We start from the raw sequence: 19,843 nt of genomic DNA, 5'->3' as shown, positions 1-19,843 counted from the left end.
AAACCAGTTTTGGCACTGATGGAAAACAAGGGCAGAAATGATGGTAAATGATAGACCCGCTCGCTGTCAGGTTGGGAGGTCTGAGAGCCCAGATGAACACAACTGCACATCACCAGAGCTTTACTGCAAGTCAAGGGGACCGTCAGGAGCCCCACAAAAGTGTTAGACAGGACAAGGGTCTCAAGTTCTGGGCAGCTCTTACTAAATGCTATTCTTCTAAATGTTAAAATGTGATAGTAGTTTGCAGCTGCAGCTGTAAACAAGATGAGCTTGACAGGAACACAACAGGATTAAGTGTAGCCAATTGCAAAGAAGGAATCAACATGTAATTAACCAAATAGTGTATATAAGCAATGGCTATGCCTCCCTTCCCAAAGACAGAGCTTTGGATGTTAATTCCGTCTCCTCTACTTGCTGCAAGTCAATGAAACTACCACGTCTCATTCTTGAATAGAAAATCCAGCAGCAAACCCGAGTTCAATAACACAAGGGGCAAGTCTTTTGTTCCTCTGGCCCCTGCCACAAAGGCAGAACCCAGCTGCTCAGGGCCACCTGTGAGTGCAGGTACCTGGACACCAACCAGAGGGGAAAATATCAAGAGCGCAACTTCCCCAAGGCAGGTTGGCACCAGAATATGAAGGCAAAATTACAGTAGGGTACAGTTTATGAATATCGGGATCTGGGGTCCTGGTTTAATCAGATTAGGTAAAGGCCACGACAAAGGGGAGGGGCTGGGACCCAGGCCCCCAGACTTCCAGCAGGGCAGGGAGAAGTTTCAGGCCATTGTTGCAGTTCAGGTTAGCAGGAGGCAGCAAATCCCCCCAGGGAGCTGGAGTGCTCCGGCTCCTGGATAGAGAGGCATGACAGTCGGATCCTGGGATTCACATGAGTCAGGAGAGGGAGATCCCCAGCAGTCCCACAGTGGAACTGCTTTAGCCGTGGAGGTTCTGAGATAGGAAGAGAGGAAAACACGTGTTATGCATGTGGTTTTTAGTCTCCACGCACCATTCTCCTCTGCTACTCCAGAAATCCCCTATCACTCCCTCATCCCTCTTCCTCCCTGGTCCCATCTATGTACACCACCACCCTTCCATCCTTACCTAAAGGGACGATCTTGGAGGGTTTCCTCTCAAGCTCAAAAGAAAGCACAATAGGGCGGAGTACAGAGAGGCTGGTACAAAGTGTCCGGAGGAAGAGGGTCAAGGGCTCATCAGTCTTGGCTGAGGTCTAGAGAGGGAAACTCAGGATTAAGCAAAACTCAAACTCCTAAGCCCTCTGCCGAACCCTCAGGGACCTGAGTATGTGCGTCCCACCTCCCAGCCGTATCTCACCTCAGGCTGGGCTGCAGACCCTGGAAGTTGCAAGGCCACTTTACCTGGCCCTCTGACAAGCTCTAGGAGGGAGGTCCACTCACTGGAACACAGGCCTAGTGCTGCTGCCACGTGATGATTCCGACAGGTGACCACAGCTTCGGCCGTCCCATCCTCCACGAGGAAACTGGGGTGGGGGTGGGGGTGACAAACAGAAACTCCCGTAGCAAACCCAGGTGGCCAGTCACCTGAACCCAACATGCCTGCATCGTCACGGTTTCATCTTCAATTCATTTACCGTTGTCATTCATTCAAAAATATTTATCAAGTAATTCCCACAAGCCAAGAGTTACGCTAACACAAGGCGAGCACAAGGCGAAGTTGTATAATAGAGAAGTAAATGGCGCAATGGGTGCCCACCATGGGCTCTTACCTGATGCTGGCCTGGCTTATAGATGTCTGAGTAGGGCAAGTGGAGCCCTGAAGCGTACACCTTCCCTGGGATGAAGAAAGTGGTTGGAAAAATCCTTTGTCCCATCATATCACCTCTGGCACCTTGCACCCAACTCAGCCCCTGCCCATCCATACCTGGGAGCAGATGCTGGTACAATGAGCACACACCCAGAGGAGCTGAAGGCTGAAGACAGACACAATGTGGCAAGCCGCAGTGGCCTGGAATGGGGCCTGGCCACCCTGTAGCAGCCTAGCCAGGTAGATGTGGGGCAGGGGAGCTCTGAGAGAGAGAGACAGGGAGAGAGGTGTGTGTCAAGAAATAGCCAAAGGGGTTCTGAAGGCAGGGTGTGTTTGGAAGGACTCAGCAGGCATAGGGATGGGGACAATAGTGGCTTCCACGCTCTCCTGGAAGCCCCGTGGTCCCCATTTTGACATTTGGAGTTCCTGATCTCCAACTGTCATCAATATTTTTCAGACTTGAACAACCAAGATGTTAGCCAAGAAAAGATATTTGCATTTTAGATTGAAAAACCCTTAAGAGCCTAGAACAATAAATCTTGCCGGATAAAATGACAGGTATTGGGCATTTTTCATTTGGGGCAGAGGAAATTGTTCTAACTCAACACATCCTGCTAGGATTGGAGAAGGTTGTAGTTAGGGCAAAAATTGCAGAGGCAGGAATATGTGTGGGATGCAGAGGTGACCCTGTGAAGTCTGGGGACCACAGCATGGGGCACTGACCTGACTGTGGTCTCTGGGGGAAAACTCAGGACCTGCACATAAGTAGATGACCGGAAACAACAATAAACATTGTGGGATCTGCAAGTGGAAGCGGAGGAGAAAGAAGTCAATTTGAGGCTGGAGCTGGGACTGTATCACAGGCTTGGCCACTCCCCTGAGGGATGCACCCAGACCTGGCTCGATCAAAGCAGAGGGAAGAATGAGAGAAGGACCAGTCTGGAACATCTTATGAGGATAGAGGGCACAAATTCCACAGTACCATATTGAACATAATGTCAAAAAGAAGGTATTATTGTAGCATACGGTTAAGTAGGAGTGACGTTCAAGAGAACTGCATCATTAGGGAGAGGAGGGCAGACCAGCTACATAGATCTTCACCTGGAAACTCTTTTCTCCAGCTGGTTAAAGTAGACTCGGGCTCCTGGAAGGAGTCCTAGTGGCGGAGGCAAGTGTGAGCCTTCGATATATATGTCCAAGTGAGGGGGGAATTCACAGTCAGCAGCCTCCAGAGCTACAGTTAACTTCACACACCTTCTCCTGGCCCCAGTGCTCCCTGCTGAAGGAAAGGGCAGGGGTCAGTGGTATCTGCCTGGACCACAAGGTCCCATTATTCCATTTCACATCTTCCCTCAAAGGAGGTGTCATTACCAGGCATTGTCCAGATAAGGGCTGTAAGTGGCTCACACAGTGTCCGTGACAGAATCTCAGCTGAGAAAGACACCAAGGAATCGGTGTCTTTTTCTCTACGGGATAGAGAAATACAATGAGAATGGAGGCATAAGAAAACAGAGAATGGAGAGTCAGGTCCAAGGACAGAAAAAGGATCTGTTAGAACATCATCTATAAGGCCCTGAAAAATCTCATGCTGTGCAAATCACACACTAAAAGTAACAGGAATTAGGAAAAATAGGGCTATGGCAGATCACTCAAAACCTATACAGTGTGGTAACCAGAGGCCTTAGCAAGAAGTACAACAGCAGAGTTAAGTCTCCATTTGCATTTACACCTAGAATCTCAGACAAGCCCCCTCCTTCAAATCATAGATCCTTGAAAACATTCACTTCTAGTATAGACCAGTTTCATAAAAATTACACATACAATCCAGTAGGGTTTATTTGTTTAACACGGGGAAATATCTCTGTAGCTCCTTCATTTGCATGTGCAGCCACCCCGAACAGCTCAAGGAGGAAAGTATAGTTGTTCCTGAAGCCGTAAGCCAGTCACTTCCTGTACTCTATAGATTTTCAGCTTTTGTCCTTACATTTTTTTCTTTTATGTTTCTTATATTTTCTTATGTTGTTAAGGCTTTACCTGAATTGTGAGAAAGCCTTCTCATGATCATTTCAAAACAGTAACATGCTGGGGGGAAAAAAATCAGGTATGAAGCACAATTTCCATCTTATACTGACATCTTTCCTCTAGGAGCTGAATCACATGAAAGAAACACGCTGTAGCAAAGAAAGGATGGTTTGCCAAACCCAACCACGGCAGAGGAAGAGGGAGCAGCCCAATAAGCTGGAGAGGCTGGAGGACATTTACTTGCTATTGAGCAGGTCAGTTAGCGGGGATTCAGGCAGAGCCTTGTTGACTCCCAGTACATCGGGGATGTCCTGGGAGCTCTCAAGTTCCAGGGTCCACTCATCCTGGATAGTGAGGCAGGATGTACAACCAGCCAACTCCAGAGGACGCTGAGATATGCAGGATGAACCATCCTCCTCAAATAACATTGGTGTCTGCCAGGAAATGGGAAGACGATGGTCTCTTAGTGTACCTTGGTCCAGAGGGAGGTTTACAAAATACTATGACCCAATTTTGTTTTCTCTCTGGAGCCTGGTGAAGGAAGTGATCTAGACATAGACAGGCCTTCTATTCAATCTAGATCCACCCTTCTGCTAGGAGACTAGAGAGTGACCAGGCACTGGTACTTCCTCTCCAGACCCCAAGCCAAAGAAAAGCTCTCTGGGGAAGGGTGTGATGAAGTAGAGCACTCACGGGAGGGCCAGGAGCCACAAGTCGGTACACTTGCCCAGGGTGCAAAAACTCGAACCAGCGGACTGAGGGACCAAGAAAGATGAGGAGAACCTGTGAGGAAGGAGAGAAGCGTGCTGGAATTGCAGACAGGAGCTAGGGGCACGGGTCAAGCCCTAGGACCCTGCAGTCCCAGCTTACCTTCTGATCCTTGTTCTCAGCTCCCTTGAGCTCGGGTGGGCTCCATCCAGTTCCCTCCCTCCTCTGGGTGCTCCCAAGCCAGATTCCAGACACATGGAAACTGAGAGTGGGCTTGGGCACCTCTGTACTGGCTCCTGGAGGGACACAAAAGTTCCTCTTCATCAGTGCCTCCTTGTGGGACAGCAAGAAGAGCCGGCTCTGTCCTACGTGGGGACCCTCAGGGAGGGTGGGCTCTGGCTGCCGAGGTGTGGAGGAGGTGGCTGAGTGAAGGAAGGGTCTGGGCACAGGCAGGATCAGGGCATCAGCCAGAAAGAACTGGACATAGATTCTGTTTGGAGAGACAAGGAATAGGTTTCTTAGGGATGCGGGCATTGGGTGTCACGCGTTGCAGCGTTCCAACACCTGCACCAGGCCCGTCCCCTCCCCTCAGAGACTCGGGAATACAGCTACTCCCCAAGGCCAACCTGGCCTGCTGCTTCTGGATGAAGCCTGTCATGCTCAGCTCCTTCCAGGAGGGAAAGTTGCTTCTGACATTCCTCTCTATGACCAACTGGAACCTCTCTGCCCGCACCAAGCAGCCTAGAGGAAGGAAATTTTCTGTTTTGGCAAAACGAAGAACGGTGGAATGGGAAGTGAAGCAGACCACCCTGCACGTCTCGCTGCCCAGCCCAAGCGTGACCTGACCTCCACCTTGGAGGGATGACACCTCCAAGGGAGAAACCACTCCATCCCCATGTCCAACCCCACCCCAGGCCTCCAAAACTGAAATGCCTTCATTCTACTTTCATACAAATCCCTAAAACGCCTATTCCCAGATCTAAGAAAACTCCGCTTTCCAGGATTTCCTGGTCTACAAATCTCAGGTAAGTCCAAATAAGACCATTATTCTTCCAAACTAAGAATGTAGAAAATGGGAGCCTAACGTGGTGTGCATGTTAGGCTCTCTGGAGGGAGAAATGAATGCTGGGAATTGGACTTCTAGCCAGGGAATCCCTTGTTCCTTTTCTCTACCTGCCAATACCAGCCTCCTAAACTTCTCCCAAAACTTATGAACACATTCCACTTCAGCATCTCTAGAAAATCCCAGCAGGTGCTTTTTCCCAAACCTTCCCCCTTCTAAGACCCTCTATTCCTCCACCACCTTCTCTCCCCTTCTGAACTCCAAACCTATGAGCTGGGGGTCAGTGAGGGGTTGCGAGTGCTTGTTCATGAGTAGGCAGGGGAGGGAATCACTTCTGTCCCGAAGTTGCAGACAACCTTTATGAGATGAAGCCACCAGAACCCCAACTAAAACCTGCAGGGAGACGAAAGCCAAGGTATCAAGAACTTATTAAGCAAATATTGAGCATCTAGTATGTGCCTGGCACTGTGTTAAATGTTAGCTACAAAGTGAACAAACAGATACTGTCTCTGACCTCAAAGAACTTAAGAACTTATATTCAAGTGGGGAAGACAGATGTGAAAAAAACACCCGTTCATGCATTCGGTAGCAGGAGAGAAAGTGTTCAAATCGAGGTTAAAGATAGGAGAACAAGCAGGACTTCATCGGACTTAATAAAAAGGTTGGTTTTATTTTATATAGACTAGGAAAAACAAGAAAAGGATTTAAAGTGAGAGAGGTTCGTAATCCAAGTCACATTTTACCTCACTCTTTCTAATCGCTGCAGGGAGGGGGCCAAGAAGAGATGGAGCAGTCTAGTTAGAAGCCCAGTCAGTCAAAATGACAAAAAATGACTATGGTAGTAATACTGAGGGTGGCAAAAAGAGGAAGTACCCTGAGCCCTGCTGGAGCTCCACTGACCTGGGCTGGGTGGAAAGTGGAGGGCAGCAGACGGAGCCAGGACCAGGCTAGACGCTGATTGAGTTGGTAACTGGTCAGGTGAGAAGCCTCTGGGAGGGGCAGAAAGGTCTTAGGGTCAAAGGAGGCCCAGGCCCTGCTCTGCCCTTCCTCTTTCAGGGTGGCCAGAGTGGGGAAGGAGCAGGGAGTCTGCAGCCGAGCATACTGTCAGGGAGAAAAGAAAAATCAGATTGTGTATTCTACGTGTCCCCCCATGCACTAGCTCTGTCATCCATCATACCCCCACGTCCTCACACCTTCTGCAGTGGACAGAGATGCGGCTCTCCGAGGATCTCCTTATGTGCATTCCGACTAGGGATGCGTGGTGGAGCTAGAACAGCCAGGGTAGGAGTCAGGAGTCGTAATCCCAGGCCAGGCTGCCTAGGAGAGGAGTGCTGCAGCAACTGGTGGTGTCTCAGCACATGGGGACACAGCCTTAGCCAGGGAAAGAAGCTGAGTCACGTCCCTCAAAGACCCTGCCTCTTCCAGGATCCTGCTTCCCTTACTCCCACTGCCACCCTGGCCCAGACCCTCTCCTCACTTGCTGGCCAGTTCCTCCAGGGCCTTGGTAGCCCATAGGTAGAGGGGAAGTCCTAACCGGCGTTCCCATACCAGGTGCTCATAAAGGGAAGACTGGGTTTGGGAGGAAGACTGAGCCTCAGGCTTCCGAGGAGAGAAGCTCCGAAGCAGAATGGCACCGCGGAGACAAGCGGCTAGCACAGGCCTTTTTGTCCATCCACCCACTGATTGGAGAAGGTGAATATCTGGGATCTGGGGAAAAGCAGAAAAAGTGAAAAAGGAGAGGTGAAGCCAACTCAACGGCTCCAGGCAGTTAACTGCAGTTTTCCACTGCCTGGGTTCCAGGAGACCCAATTTCTCCTATATAGGCGATTTCTTTTCAGTCTCCAGGCCTCGTCTCCTCACCTTCCATTACAAGCCACTGCCTCTGGGGTAAGCCTTCATCTCTCACAAGCCCCACACAGTCTTTCTGTGGGCCAGAGGGCTCCTGGCTGGCGTGGCTTACCTACTCACCAGGCTGCCTGCCATCATTCTGGCCTTCCCTTTACCTGGACTTCAGCTCCAGCACCTCCTCCCCAACTTAACAGTTAGAAGGCCCTTCTGTAAAGGAAATGCTTTGGTCCCAACCCAGACTCTACTCCTTTCTGATCGGAACTCTTATCCAAATCATGCTTAACATATACAAGCCCCCGTGCCCCCAAGCCAATACAAATTATTCTTGGACTTTTGCCGTAAAAGTTCCCACCCTGCTGCATAGAAAGACCAGCCCATAAAGGTAAGAGAAGCTGCCGAGAGGGCCTCTTTTTATCACCAGCCCTGATCCCTCACATACCTCCAGACGGACTCCTGGTCGCATTACCCGCCTGAGGCCCTGGAATTCCTGGTAAGCAAGGCAGAGCCCCAGCTGCCCATCCAGCTCATAGAGGCCAGCAGGCTGATTCAGCACACCAGTGACCATTCCCTGCAAAGAGGTCAAAGGGCCAGGTGATCCCTATCTCCTTCCTCTTTGGAGACTCCCATTTCCTGCCCCTCGAGCTCTAGGATCTCTCTCTTCTACTTACTGTATATGATAAGAGTATGGAGCTCTGGACGAGCTCTTTTTGCTCTTTCCTCTCTTGGGAGTTGCTGGGCCTGGGGAGTGGCTTGGGGTCAGCCTCCAAGAGGGGTCTGTCCAGGTCCAGTTCCTGCTCTTGTACATTTTCCGGTTTCAGCGGCAACAGATGGGAGGAGGGACTGGTCCTCCAGACACGGTAACGGTGACCACGGATCTTGGATACTCGCAGCTCTGTCAGCACATAGGCCCTACCAGGCCAAAGGGCTCGGTGCCACACCAGCTGGGCAGGGACCTGGCGTATGCAGAGGTAGCCAACATGGTACATGGGACGCTTCCCACAATGTTGTCCCTCTACCAGTCCCTTCCCATCACGATTTTACCTCCAAGACCTGCTCCTCCTTATGAGCTTTCTTTGCCTCTTCATCTTCCTTGTTTGCCAATTAAATCTTAAGCCATAGAACTGTCAGGATCTCTCCTTTCTCATAGGAGAGGCCGAATGTTTCCTAATCCATCCCCCAACATACAAGCCATCCCTAAAACTTCCTCTAAAATGTAACAATATTCCATTCAGAAAATTATGTCCCTTTTGCATTTCCCCTATCCCACCCCATTAACATACAAACAATTTTCATTTATTTAATCAATATGTACTGGGTATGGATGTGTCCAGTATTGGAATAGATGTTAAGGAAATACAACTGACTGTTCCCTTTCCTCCAACATATTTCAAACCACTGGGAAACACAGACACAAACCCAAGTAATAATATGGAGCCATGTATGATCAAATGGCAAAACGAATACACATTTGCTAAGGTTTCAGAGAAAGAAAAAGAAGGTCAGGATGGGTTGGAACGACCAGGAAGGCCAAGTGAAAGAAGTGGAACTTGAATAGGGTCCTGCAGGACATCTCTGGTTTGTCAAAGTGGAGAGAGAAAGAGAAGGGTGATTCAAGCAGGAGGCAACAACATAGAAATGTTCGGAACTCAGAACAAGCAAGGCAGTGAAAACACTGACCAGGATGGAGAAGGAATGCTCTTGGGAGTTGCAGGAGATAAGACGGGACAGCCAAGTTGAGGGGAAAAACCAGAACATGCTGCAGACTTTATTTTATAGGAAAATGAGAAATATAAAAGTAGGAAAACAAAAATAAACATCTGACAGCAGGGCATCATAGGGACTGGATAAGGGTGGTTGTTGAGAAGATATTTAAGCACAAGGGAAAAATGGGACTGTTCATAAATATAAAATCTTCTAGGGCACGCTCTTCCCACAGGCATAACAGTACTGTTGCCATTATCAGGGGCTTCAAAACACACTAATAGTCAAGACACTTGAACTTCAGCCCCCTGTGCTCAACTTCGCACATCTCCATTTCTACTCGAAAACCAGCTGAGTACCATCAGTCAGACCTTGGACATCACAACTCATCATAAGGTATTGCTAAGACCTCACTTAAGCTTACCGCTTGTGCAAAACAGGTAGTTAATAATGGTTTGACTGAACAAACCAACGAATAAATCAATACTGGTGATTCTGCTCTCCCCAACTCTCCCTATGCTCATGAGATTCCCTCTAACCTCTCACTAGGACCTCCTATCACAGCCCCTTCTCCTTTATTCAGACACTGAGGTCCTTCCCTTCCTCTGTTCCAATACCGCATCACCATAGCTATTTCCTCAACTCCTTTTCTAAAGACCTACTTAAGGAAGACGGACACATGCCACCCTAGTGGCAGACACTCGTGCTGACCCTCTCCAGTTGGGCCCCGTCACTGCTTAGCAATCTCTTCTGCCCAACCACCTAGCACAGCAGTTACCTTGAACCTTTCCTCCTCTTTTCCGAGTCCAGGCCTCCATTTTTAAGAAATGGCCTCCCTCTTTTATCATAGAAGAGATTCACTGGGGTCATCTGCAGTAACAGTATGTATCCAATATGTCTCCTCAGCAGCCCATAAACATACCAAGATCACTCCTCGCCTGACCTCCCAGGCTTATTCCAAAGCCCACCTCTGCACCTCAGAGTGTCTCATGTATGTACAGGTACCAACCACAGCACTTATGATCCTGAACAGTAACCGCTGACTTACTTATCTGGTTGAAAGCTTCAATTTTGTGCCTCTGAAATGACTAAAGTGCCTAGCATTACAGTACATACTCGATAAAGGTTGAATCTTGGTACAGGTGATTCTACAGTCGTCAATATCCTCCCCTCTCTCCTAGTGATTTAAATTCTGTCCATCCTTCAAGGACCTAGATCAAGTCTAAACTTTCTCATAAGGCTTCCCCCATATGACAAACTATAGTTGACCTGCTACAGCAGTTACAAACTATACCACTCATCTTAGAACTTATATACTGTTTTGTATTATTCTCTGCATATAAGATCTACAACAAGAGTATAAACTACCCAAAGGGCTTACCCTACTTTAGTTACCTTGCAGAAATTCAAGTGCATTTCAGAAATTTCTCCCTGGACATACAATACACAAATGAGTCAACCCCGCCCTGCACAGACTTTTTGAATGGTCTTTACCAGACTTAAAATTTTAATGTAAAGAAAATGTATAAGCTACTCTTTAACCCAAGAGGAAAAAGCAAGATCAGAAATTTGGGTGGCTTCTAAGAATTTTTAGTTTTAGCATTTTTTTGTTCCTTTATACTTTAATCACTGTTATTCAAGCTCATGGCACACAGAGACACAGTTGAGAAGTCGAATAGTGCTAATAAATTTCATAGTTTTCAAATTGTTTGATATGCATGCTAGAGAGCCTTTTCATCCTTTGTTTTGAATGCTTTTAGAACCTTATTCAAGTAATTGTATAAGTCATATAACAATAACTAGTTTGTAAAAATTAATGGTATTAAAATTGTACCAACTGGTAAGTATCAAGTTTTTTAAAAAGTGTATGTATTCAATGTATTAATGGTGTTTAGATCAATAATTTTCTTCCTTCTAATGCCGGGAAAACCAAATGATTCTGGCAGGTTTTCAAAACGTCAGACACAATACAACGAATTGCACAGCAGAAAGTCTATTCCCCACCTCCTGTACACAGGAACAATGTTACCTGGAACCTTCTTCCCTCAACATCACTGTTCCAGAAAACAGCTCCCCCCAGCTGTCCTCCTTTCTGAAATGGTTCCTCCTAAGATGTTATCGTTCCTATTAAGAGTTCTAACACCGCGTCCACATCATCATGCCCCTGAATTGACCCTAATCCTCACCTGCACGATGACAGACACATAGCTGCCAGTTTGGCTGTCAGCTGGGGGTAATTCACCGAGAGTCAGGACAAAGTAAGCTTTCTTTTGACTTTTCACCAGAGCACTCAATCGAACCAGCTTCCCGGCCAGGTTTGGCTGCACAACTCTGAGCTTGCTACTAAAGAAAGTAGAAAGAAGAGAGAAAAAAGTCATTTTTATTTCTCTTCTTTTCCCCTACAAATGCCTCCTCTTTCATGTAAAGACCAATCCAGTGATGTAGAATTTCCATATTTCCATAGCTATCCCAAAGATATTAATCTAAAAGAGGCTCTATTGTCTCCTTGATCTGGAACATTTCATCGATATTACTTTCAGTATCTGTCTCTCCTTCTTTCCACTGGTTTCACAGTGCTCCCTCCTCTCCCAGACAGAGAAGAATTACCTGTGCCTGAGTAGGCGGGAAGCAGCTTGTGGGTAGAGAACAGGGATAGGGGTGAGGGGGCCAGCACTGACGGTCAAGGGAATCACTGGCACGGGGGCACTCCAGAGCTCTAAGTGCCCGTCCCCTGAGGAATTCCACTTGGCAGGAGGGAGGTAACTCCAACTGGGGAATAGGAAGAGATGGCCCAACCAAGAAAGGTCCAGATCTATGAGCTACAAAAGATCAAGAGCAAGGGTTAATCAGGATCCTAGCATCCCATCCAGCCCCCTCCACCTTTGTTCCCTCAGACTTAATTGCCTCGCTGCCTAGACACCATTTTTTAAGGATCTGAGATATCTAACCTCCCCCTTCCGACTCACCTCACAGTTCAGGATACCGGTGTTATCTCTCACGTAGAGACTTCCATTCCTGCACTCTTGTTCCAAGTCCCCTGATAGGTCTGTTAGTGTCCCTAAAAGTAATAGCCGCTCCCGGGGTAGGGTCCCACTTAGTCCAGCCTCTTGGGCCCAAGCCTGGTATGCCGTACTGCTCCAGGACAGGTGGCTACAGCATGGGAGGCGCTGGTGGGTTCTCAGGTTCTGTACTGAGACAAAGCTGCAGAGTGAAGGGAGCAAAGTCTTACAAAGCTGTATCCAAGTCTAGGAAGTTACTCTCGGTCCTGACAAATCTAATATCCCAAGGAAAGGTGGATGGGGCCCAAGAGAGGAGTTTGACTGATTGAAGGAGGGAAAGCTGGGACAAAGGGCCTAAGAAAATAAGGATGGGATCTGGGTTCAAAGACCGGGTAGTACCTAGGGAGAAAGTAGGAAGAAAGCCTGTGCTGAATAATAACTTGAACAAGATAGTGCCACAAAGACCCAGAGAAATGAAGGAATGCAGAGCAGTCTGAGATGAGTGTGGGGAGAACACTTTCTCAACACCAAGAATAGCTCCCTTGATAGCATCTCAGTTCTTAGATCCACAGAAAACTCCAAAGAGGCCACCTAGGCATCTGCTTAATGGCTCAACCTCGATGGGCCCAGCTACGTTTCCTTCCTAATCTAGATCACAGTACTAGAGACTAGCTGGGAAGCCGAGGCTAAGCAGGGAGTTGGTATCAAGTTTCCAAATCTCAAGAGATGTATGAGATCAGCCATTCTGAAGCAAAAGGTTCCCACACTGCTGAGTCACTATTCAGTGTGAGGTATATCATAGATAACGTGACAAGTAAATTACCACAGATGTGATAGATTCACATCTTTGTAATATGAGTCCCGTTAGCCTGCATTTGCATTCGCATGATTTTTGCGTGGAAAAGAAATAGGATACGGTTATAAAATATCACAATTTCTCCTCGTACTCGTATGATCACCCATGTATGAGTACTGAATTGTGGGATGCTGTGCCACACGGCCCACTGCCCTTCCACATCTGCTTCATTCTTTCCCACATGGCTCTGGCACAGATAAAAGGCAAAGATAGAAAACTAACGTGTGTTAAGTCCCTCTTAGGCACATACTATATAGGGTCTGTTCACACTCAATACTGTATTGAATTTTCACCAAAATCCCTCATAAAACTGCCAATGAGGAAAGCTAGAAAGGTTCAGGTACACAGTGGCATGGGTGGCAAAGCCAGGTGTGCTTCACTCAAAAGTCCATGTTCTTTTGTTTCCCTACTTTTCTGAAGGCCCAGGAAAAATCAATGGGAGAGAGCTGTTTCTTTACCCTAGGACACCTTTAGGACAGAAAACAGTAAAAACAGGGATCCATTTGTCTCAGATTCTTTAGGGGCTGGGTCAGGAACTGAAGATGATAACCTCAAATCCTTTGCATTTGTCATTGCTCCCCAACTTTCAGGGCCAGCACAGTGCCTGGCACACAACAGGCACTTGATGAAGGAGAAAAAAAATGAGTACTTATGTCTATCAAATAATTTCTATTTTATCTTCATCCACTATTCTTTACAGACTCCTTACTTCTACATATTGTGCTGGCAATTTTACATTTATCTTGAATAACAAGAAACTTTAAAAAGGTTCCAAATTTCCTAAAAATTGCTGACTTACCATTTTTCAATCATTCTAGTAATGCCAGAATTTTGAGATTTGGATGTTCCTTTAATCAGATTGTGATCACGGAGGCCAGTAGGCATACACTTAGCTCACCAGTGGGAGACCCTAACCCCACGGCAATAGAAACTTCATGGAAATCACAATTCCTTCCACTACAACTAGTTGATAAGTAGCTCTCCTGTCCCAGAGCTCCCCCACACTAGCAGGACAGTTTTCAAATGAGATCTCATTCTGTTTAAATGAACAATGTAATTTGTTGTTTTTTTTTTAATTTCCAAGGTCAGTCTCAAAGGGGCTTCTTCTGTATATCCTTAGTTACACAACTTCTGTTCTGCTAGACTTCAGGTGATTCTCAGTGATGGTTGTTCTGTAGTTTAGTTGTAACTTTGATGTGGTTGTGAAAGGAGGAAAGCACTGCGTTTACCTACACTTCCATCTTGATCAGAAGCCTCTACATCAACAATGCAATCTTAAAAGTTATGAAGATGGGCAAGAATTGTAGGAAAAAAAAAGGGAAAACACAGGTCAATGGAGTAAAATGAGAAGTTACAAAGAAAAGGAAAAAAGCCCCCAGGTAGAGGGCCCTCGGAAATTACCTTGGAATTATCATTTAATAACTATCAAATAGACAAAAGAAAATTTTGTGTACAACGTAAAAAACAGGTATGAGAAAGGCTCAGGATACAGATGTATGCTGGTATGTGTCAACTTGGTACAATTCTACCGGAGAGCAGTGTGAAAACAGCTCTGAAGCTGATGGTGTGCATACCCCATGAGCCTGCACTTCCCTTCAGGACACTGACCACTTAAGAAGGGGTAGGAGAGAACTGGATCGGGATGGAACTCTTAGGGGACTTCACTAAATCTGGAACACTTTACTTCTTATAAAAAAAGAACTGAAGCAAATATGACAAAACGTTAAGGTTGTTTAAAGTTGAGCATTAAGTACCTGGCAAACACAATGTCAAAAAATACAGTTTAGTTCAGCTGACTCTTTTTCACAGGCAAGACATTCTCAGTGAAGGGAGTGTGTTGATTTACATGCTGGTGGACCAGCAATTTTAGTTACCACTGATTTATTTATTTATTTGGTTTGCATTCGTTTTGTCTTTATTCTCAGGATATATAGTTGAAATATAGTTTTCCCCCTTCTGTGTGGTTATAAATAACATCTTAATACAGTTAGGTTCATTTGTTTCAGTATTCCATTTTAGGATTCTTCCATCCTTATTGATTTTAATTTTTTTAAAATTAAATGTTTGGGGTAACATTGGTTAATAACATATAATTTTCAGGTGTGCAAGATTATAATTCAACATCTGTCCTCTATTGTATGCTCCCCAGTCTAATCTCCTTCCATTATCATATATTTGACCCCTTTTACCCACTTCGCCCTCCCCTCACGCTGTTCCCTCCCCCCACAAAACCATCATTTTGTTGTATATGAGTTTATGTTTTGTTACATTTTGTTTTATATTCCACATGTGAGTGAAATCACACGATTTCTGTCCTTTTCTAAGTGATTTATTTCACTTAGCATAATATCAAGATCCACCCATGTTGTTATAAATGGTAATATTTCATCTTTTTTATGGCTGAGTAGTATTAATGCCATTGAATATGAATATATACATATATTTATCTTTATCCAATCATCCATCAATGGACACTTAGATTGTTTCCATGTCTTGTCTACTGTAAATAATGCTGCAATGAATCTAGGGGCACACACATCTTTACGTATAAGTGTTTTCATGTTTTTCAGGTAAATACCCAGAAAAGGAATTACTGGATCATACGGTAATTCTATTCTTAATTTTTTGAGAAACCTCCATACTGTTTTCCATAGTGGCTACACTAACTTACATTCCCACCAACCCTTGTTATTTACCTTTGGTTTATAAAGAAGTCCATGGATGAGAAAATTACACAGAATTTTGAAAATAGTGTTTTGGATAACATGGAATCCAATTAAGCTGTCTTCTCACCAAAGATCCCCTGCCTTTAATGACTGAGACAGATTGCCAGGCTGAGTGAAGTGTTTCCCAAACTGCTATAAGCAAGTTAAGGGAGTGTCAGGGAAAAAGTGTCCTATGCTCAAATGAGTTTGGGAAATGACAAATTAAACAAAGCTAAAGCTTTTTTATTTTTTAAAAGATAAATACACAGTGATATGTGTAATTACATAATAGTATATCATAGAGCAGTTAAAATGAGCTCGAGTTATCAATATGAATAAATCTCAGAAGCATAATATAAAGTACAAAAAGCAAATTGCAAAGGACATATAAGGTATGGTACTATTTATATAAAGTCTAAAGGTATGCAAAACTCTACTGTATATTGCATGTGTAGTAAAAATATAAGAATATCCACAGGAATAAAATACCCCATATTCAAGACAGTGGATACTTCTCTGAGGAGGTTAAGCAGGTTTCTTTTTGCAGGACTTTTCTGAGCCTTTAATATGTTAATGAGCCTCATGACTCTCCTAGAGAAGCTTATCATTTCCAATGTCTCTGAAGTTTATTTAGCCATGGAGCCTTTTTCCTGTGGTACTTTCTTAATGTTGCCTAGAACAATTTAGGAAGTGGTGGTATAGTTTTAAAAAAACAAAAATACCTTCAGAAGACCTTCAATTCAGGTCTTCTTAAACACAACTATCAGTACTTGGTGAATCTTAGTTTCCTAATACAGAAAATGAAATAGTATCAGCTTCTCTGCCCACTTTGAGTTTTTTCCAAATTTTCTTTCAATCTTCTCCTGTCCTCTCCCTTCTTCTCTTTGTTCCTAGACTTCACTTAAGTCAATTTCAGAGAACTAGAGGAAAAGGAAAGCAGTTTGATGGAGAATGGGAACGTTTGGCAGAAGGAGGTTGTGTTTACAACACCTTTTCTTCCTCTCAGTGAGTTTCCCCTCACTCTTCTCAGGTCCTTCCTTTTCAATACCAAATTGAACTCCCCCCGAACGCCACCTCTTCTCACCTGTAGCTGAGGGGCAGTGTAAAACCCAGGTTCCTTCCCTCGGACAACCAGGTAGTCTTCACACAATCAATTACCAACTGAGTCAACTGCACATTAGACTCCTTGCCAAGTGGACACAGGGTCTCTTGGATGAAGGCGTGGGCAGCCTCAAGCCAGGCTTGCTCCTGAGGAAAGTGAATTGAGTTAAAACATCTTCATGACCATGCTGCCCACCAAGGAAATTTTGAGAAGAATAAAGGAATGGGGGGGGGGAAAAATCAAGAGGACATGCAAATTAAGAGGAAAAGTGAAGGACTGTAGCGCTTAAAGAAAATTTAGAAGTCTTTAGTCCAGCCATATAATCAACTCAGACAGCTGGCCATCCAGCTTTGGTCTTGCCTCTTTCTCTAGCAAACCTGTACCCAATCCTTAAAGTGCTCAACTGGAATATATATTCCTCAGTGCACCCTTCTCTGACCATTCCAGGCAGAATGCTGCTTCCTCCTTGGAGCTCCCACAGCACCTTGCACATACCGCTATTCATAGAGCAATGATCACCAAAGATCGTGGTAATTCATTTTATGTAGTCTGGTTCTAAAGACTTTAGAAGTTGAAAAAAAGATTGGTCAAAATCACCCTTGGAAAAAAATCCTTTAAATTGCTCATAAAGAATAGGACATAGTACTGTATAGTAATATACATGGAAATGGAAATGTGCCTAATAATGAACAGTATATAAAAAGGACATAAATTAATTACTCCATTTTTTAAGTCATGTATACATTCGAATTCCCATAAGCTAAACACATACACGTATATGATACAATCCCATTGAATTTGTTTCTGTTCTGTCTTTTCAGCTAAGATGTGGGCTTTCTAAGGAGCACATGAACCATCTTTGTATACCTGCCACAGATTCTGAACACAGCTACCTCAATAGTAGATAACTCTTGGGCATGGGACTATCTTGGCATACGCCCAGTGCTAGGCAGCTTTATTTTAAAATTCCAACAGAGTTCAACAATACTTAGGGGTAGGACCTGGAGCCTTCTTGATCCCCAGCGGTAATTCTAAACCATTACAGTTCTATCCCTGTTCCTCCAACGCTCCTCTATTAGCCTCTGGTCAATCCTCCACATTCAGTTAAATCTTCAGCAGTTTGAAAACAGCTTGAAAAACCAATCTTCAAGCTCTAGATGACTTCAGTGTCCCTGTGGACAGCCCTACCATTGACCTTCACCTTCATCCCACCTCAGCCAAACACTCCCAACCATGGTCAGGGTTGTCAAAACTGGACCAGGTCATCATTCAGAACTGTCCACTAGAAAAACCAAAGCCCAGACTCTCATACCTATTGTCTTCCTTTTTTGGTCATCGTTTTTAGCTCCTATTCCTCTGACTATCCATTGCTTGGCACATTGACAACCCTCAGAAACCCCCGTTTTATTAAAAATGCAGGTGATTTTTTAGGTGATCTCATCTACTGAATCAGAAGCGGGTGGGGAGCAGTCTGTGTTTTAAATGAGCTGCCCAGATTGATATTGATATAAGCTGAAGTTTGAGAACCCTATCTCCCCCTCAGTGACCTCATCCACTAGATGGCTTTAATAGCCATCGATAGAGACTGATTGTTCCTATATCTCTAACTGAGATCTCTCTCTCGAGCTCTAGCTATTATCCATGAGTCTATCAGATTCTTCACCTGGCCGACCTACTGGCACCATGGATGCCCAATGTTTAACTTTTCACAAAACCCACTCCTCTTCAAGTGTTCACTAACTTTGCAAATAGCATCCTCAACCAAATAGTTCTACCCTGAAACTTGGATGTCTTCCTTAACTCTCTTCATTTCCCTACACAAGGCCAAGTCCTTTAGATTCTATTATATTTGTTTGTTTTTAAATTTACTCTGTCTTTATCTCTTCTTCCTCAACATTGCTGCCATAGTTGGGGTCACCATCTACAGCTTGTAGTTGAATACATTTCAACCACAGCTTTCTAATTGGTACTCTCTAGTCCAATCTCTACACTGTTGCCTCAGGAAACGAAAATTCAAATCTCATCCAATCAGAAGGCGCTGGTGGTATAGTGGTGAGCATAGCTGCCTTCCAAATCTCATCCAATCATTTTCTGCTTGAAACCCTTAATAACTCCTAAATTGTCCTCAAGTTAAAGTCCCTGCTTAGCAAGACTCACAAGAGTGTCAGCTCTGACCCCTCTACCACCCAATTGAACTTCTTGAATTTTTCAGACACCTTCTCTATCTAGCCTTTGAACATGTCTTTGCCTATGCCTTGAAATCCTTCAGTGCTTTTTTGTTTGCTTGTTTGTTTTTTGCTTTGCTAACTCCTACACGCACTTCGGATCTCAAAAACTTTCCCTAATTACCAGTTACAGTTGCGTCTGGGGTCTTCTCCCAAGAACCCACAGACCACAGTTCTCCATTAGTCTGCTCCTGGCTTCCCACTGGGCCTGACGCCTCGAGAGTGGATCGAAACGTGTTTAAGGCTCACAGCGGGCGCCGCAGGAATGAAGGATTAAATACGTCTATTCGCAGAACCAGTGAGAGGGGCAGAACGAGCAGCCTCAGAGGCTCCCCGTGGCCCGGGCGCGACCAGTGAAGTCAGGGAGGCAAAAAGGCAAGGTGGAGTGAACGAGAGAAGAAAAAATCCGGGACACACAAGAAAAAAAGGACGAGGGACGGAGAACCGCACTCACAGAGCCAGGAGCCTGACCCCGGCACGCCGCCATGACAACGCCGACGATCTTCCGCGGGAAAGCGAGCGCGAACTGCGGCCCGCGCGGGTGCTCACTGGAGGACCGACCTGTGACGTCATCAGCCGGCGCGTTCTCGGCTCCACCTCCGACTCCTCCCCGCCCAGCATCGCGGCGCAGGCGGATGATGTGCTAAGCGCGCCGCGATTCGAGGAGCTCCGGGACCTAGAGACCTGCTTTCACGTGCGTATGACTAAAATTTATTAAATTTTAATACATTTAAAGCAGGAACCCCTTGTTTGCTGCACCCCTTCACCACCCACTCCAGGCCTGATCCAGGCGGCTTCAGTATCCCCACGAGGCCGATCTGCGTCGGTCTGGT

The 19,843-nt window shown here is 45.5% G+C and overlaps 1 protein-coding gene across 2 annotated transcripts; it reads right to left on the bottom strand.

Annotated features, from left to right (window-relative positions):
- Positions 1-657: 657 nt before the first annotated feature.
- On the bottom strand, positions 658-19,595 carry CTC1 (CST telomere replication complex component 1). 2 transcript variants are annotated; one of them, XM_033090522.1, is made up of 23 exons: positions 19,465-19,595; positions 16,768-16,931; positions 12,090-12,324; positions 11,731-11,942; positions 11,310-11,466; positions 8,091-8,375; positions 7,862-7,990; positions 7,052-7,281; positions 6,768-6,945; positions 6,475-6,675; positions 5,841-5,967; positions 5,138-5,252; positions 4,674-5,001; positions 4,497-4,586; positions 4,044-4,237; positions 3,153-3,247; positions 2,883-3,060; positions 2,505-2,582; positions 1,899-2,043; positions 1,744-1,808; positions 1,332-1,497; positions 1,101-1,227; positions 658-947 (listed from the first exon to the last, which is right to left on the bottom strand). In XM_033090522.1, the coding sequence occupies exons 1-23, from the start codon at positions 19,495-19,497 to the stop codon at positions 799-801; spliced, it is 3,681 nt and encodes a 1,226-aa protein (XP_032946413.1). In that variant the 5' UTR covers positions 19,498-19,595; the 3' UTR covers positions 658-798. The 2 variants fall into 2 exon arrangements, with proteins under 2 accessions (XP_032946413.1, XP_032946414.1); XM_033090523.1 differs by having other exon boundaries at positions 2,883-3,057.
- Between the last annotated feature and the right edge of the window lie 248 nt (positions 19,596-19,843).

Source organism: Rhinolophus ferrumequinum, chromosome 21 (genome assembly GCF_004115265.2).
Source record: "Rhinolophus ferrumequinum isolate MPI-CBG mRhiFer1 chromosome 21, mRhiFer1_v1.p, whole genome shotgun sequence".
In the NCBI taxonomy this organism is placed as follows: Eukaryota; Metazoa; Chordata; class Mammalia; order Chiroptera; family Rhinolophidae; genus Rhinolophus; species Rhinolophus ferrumequinum.
This window is presented reverse-complemented; position numbering and strand designations above follow the sequence as displayed.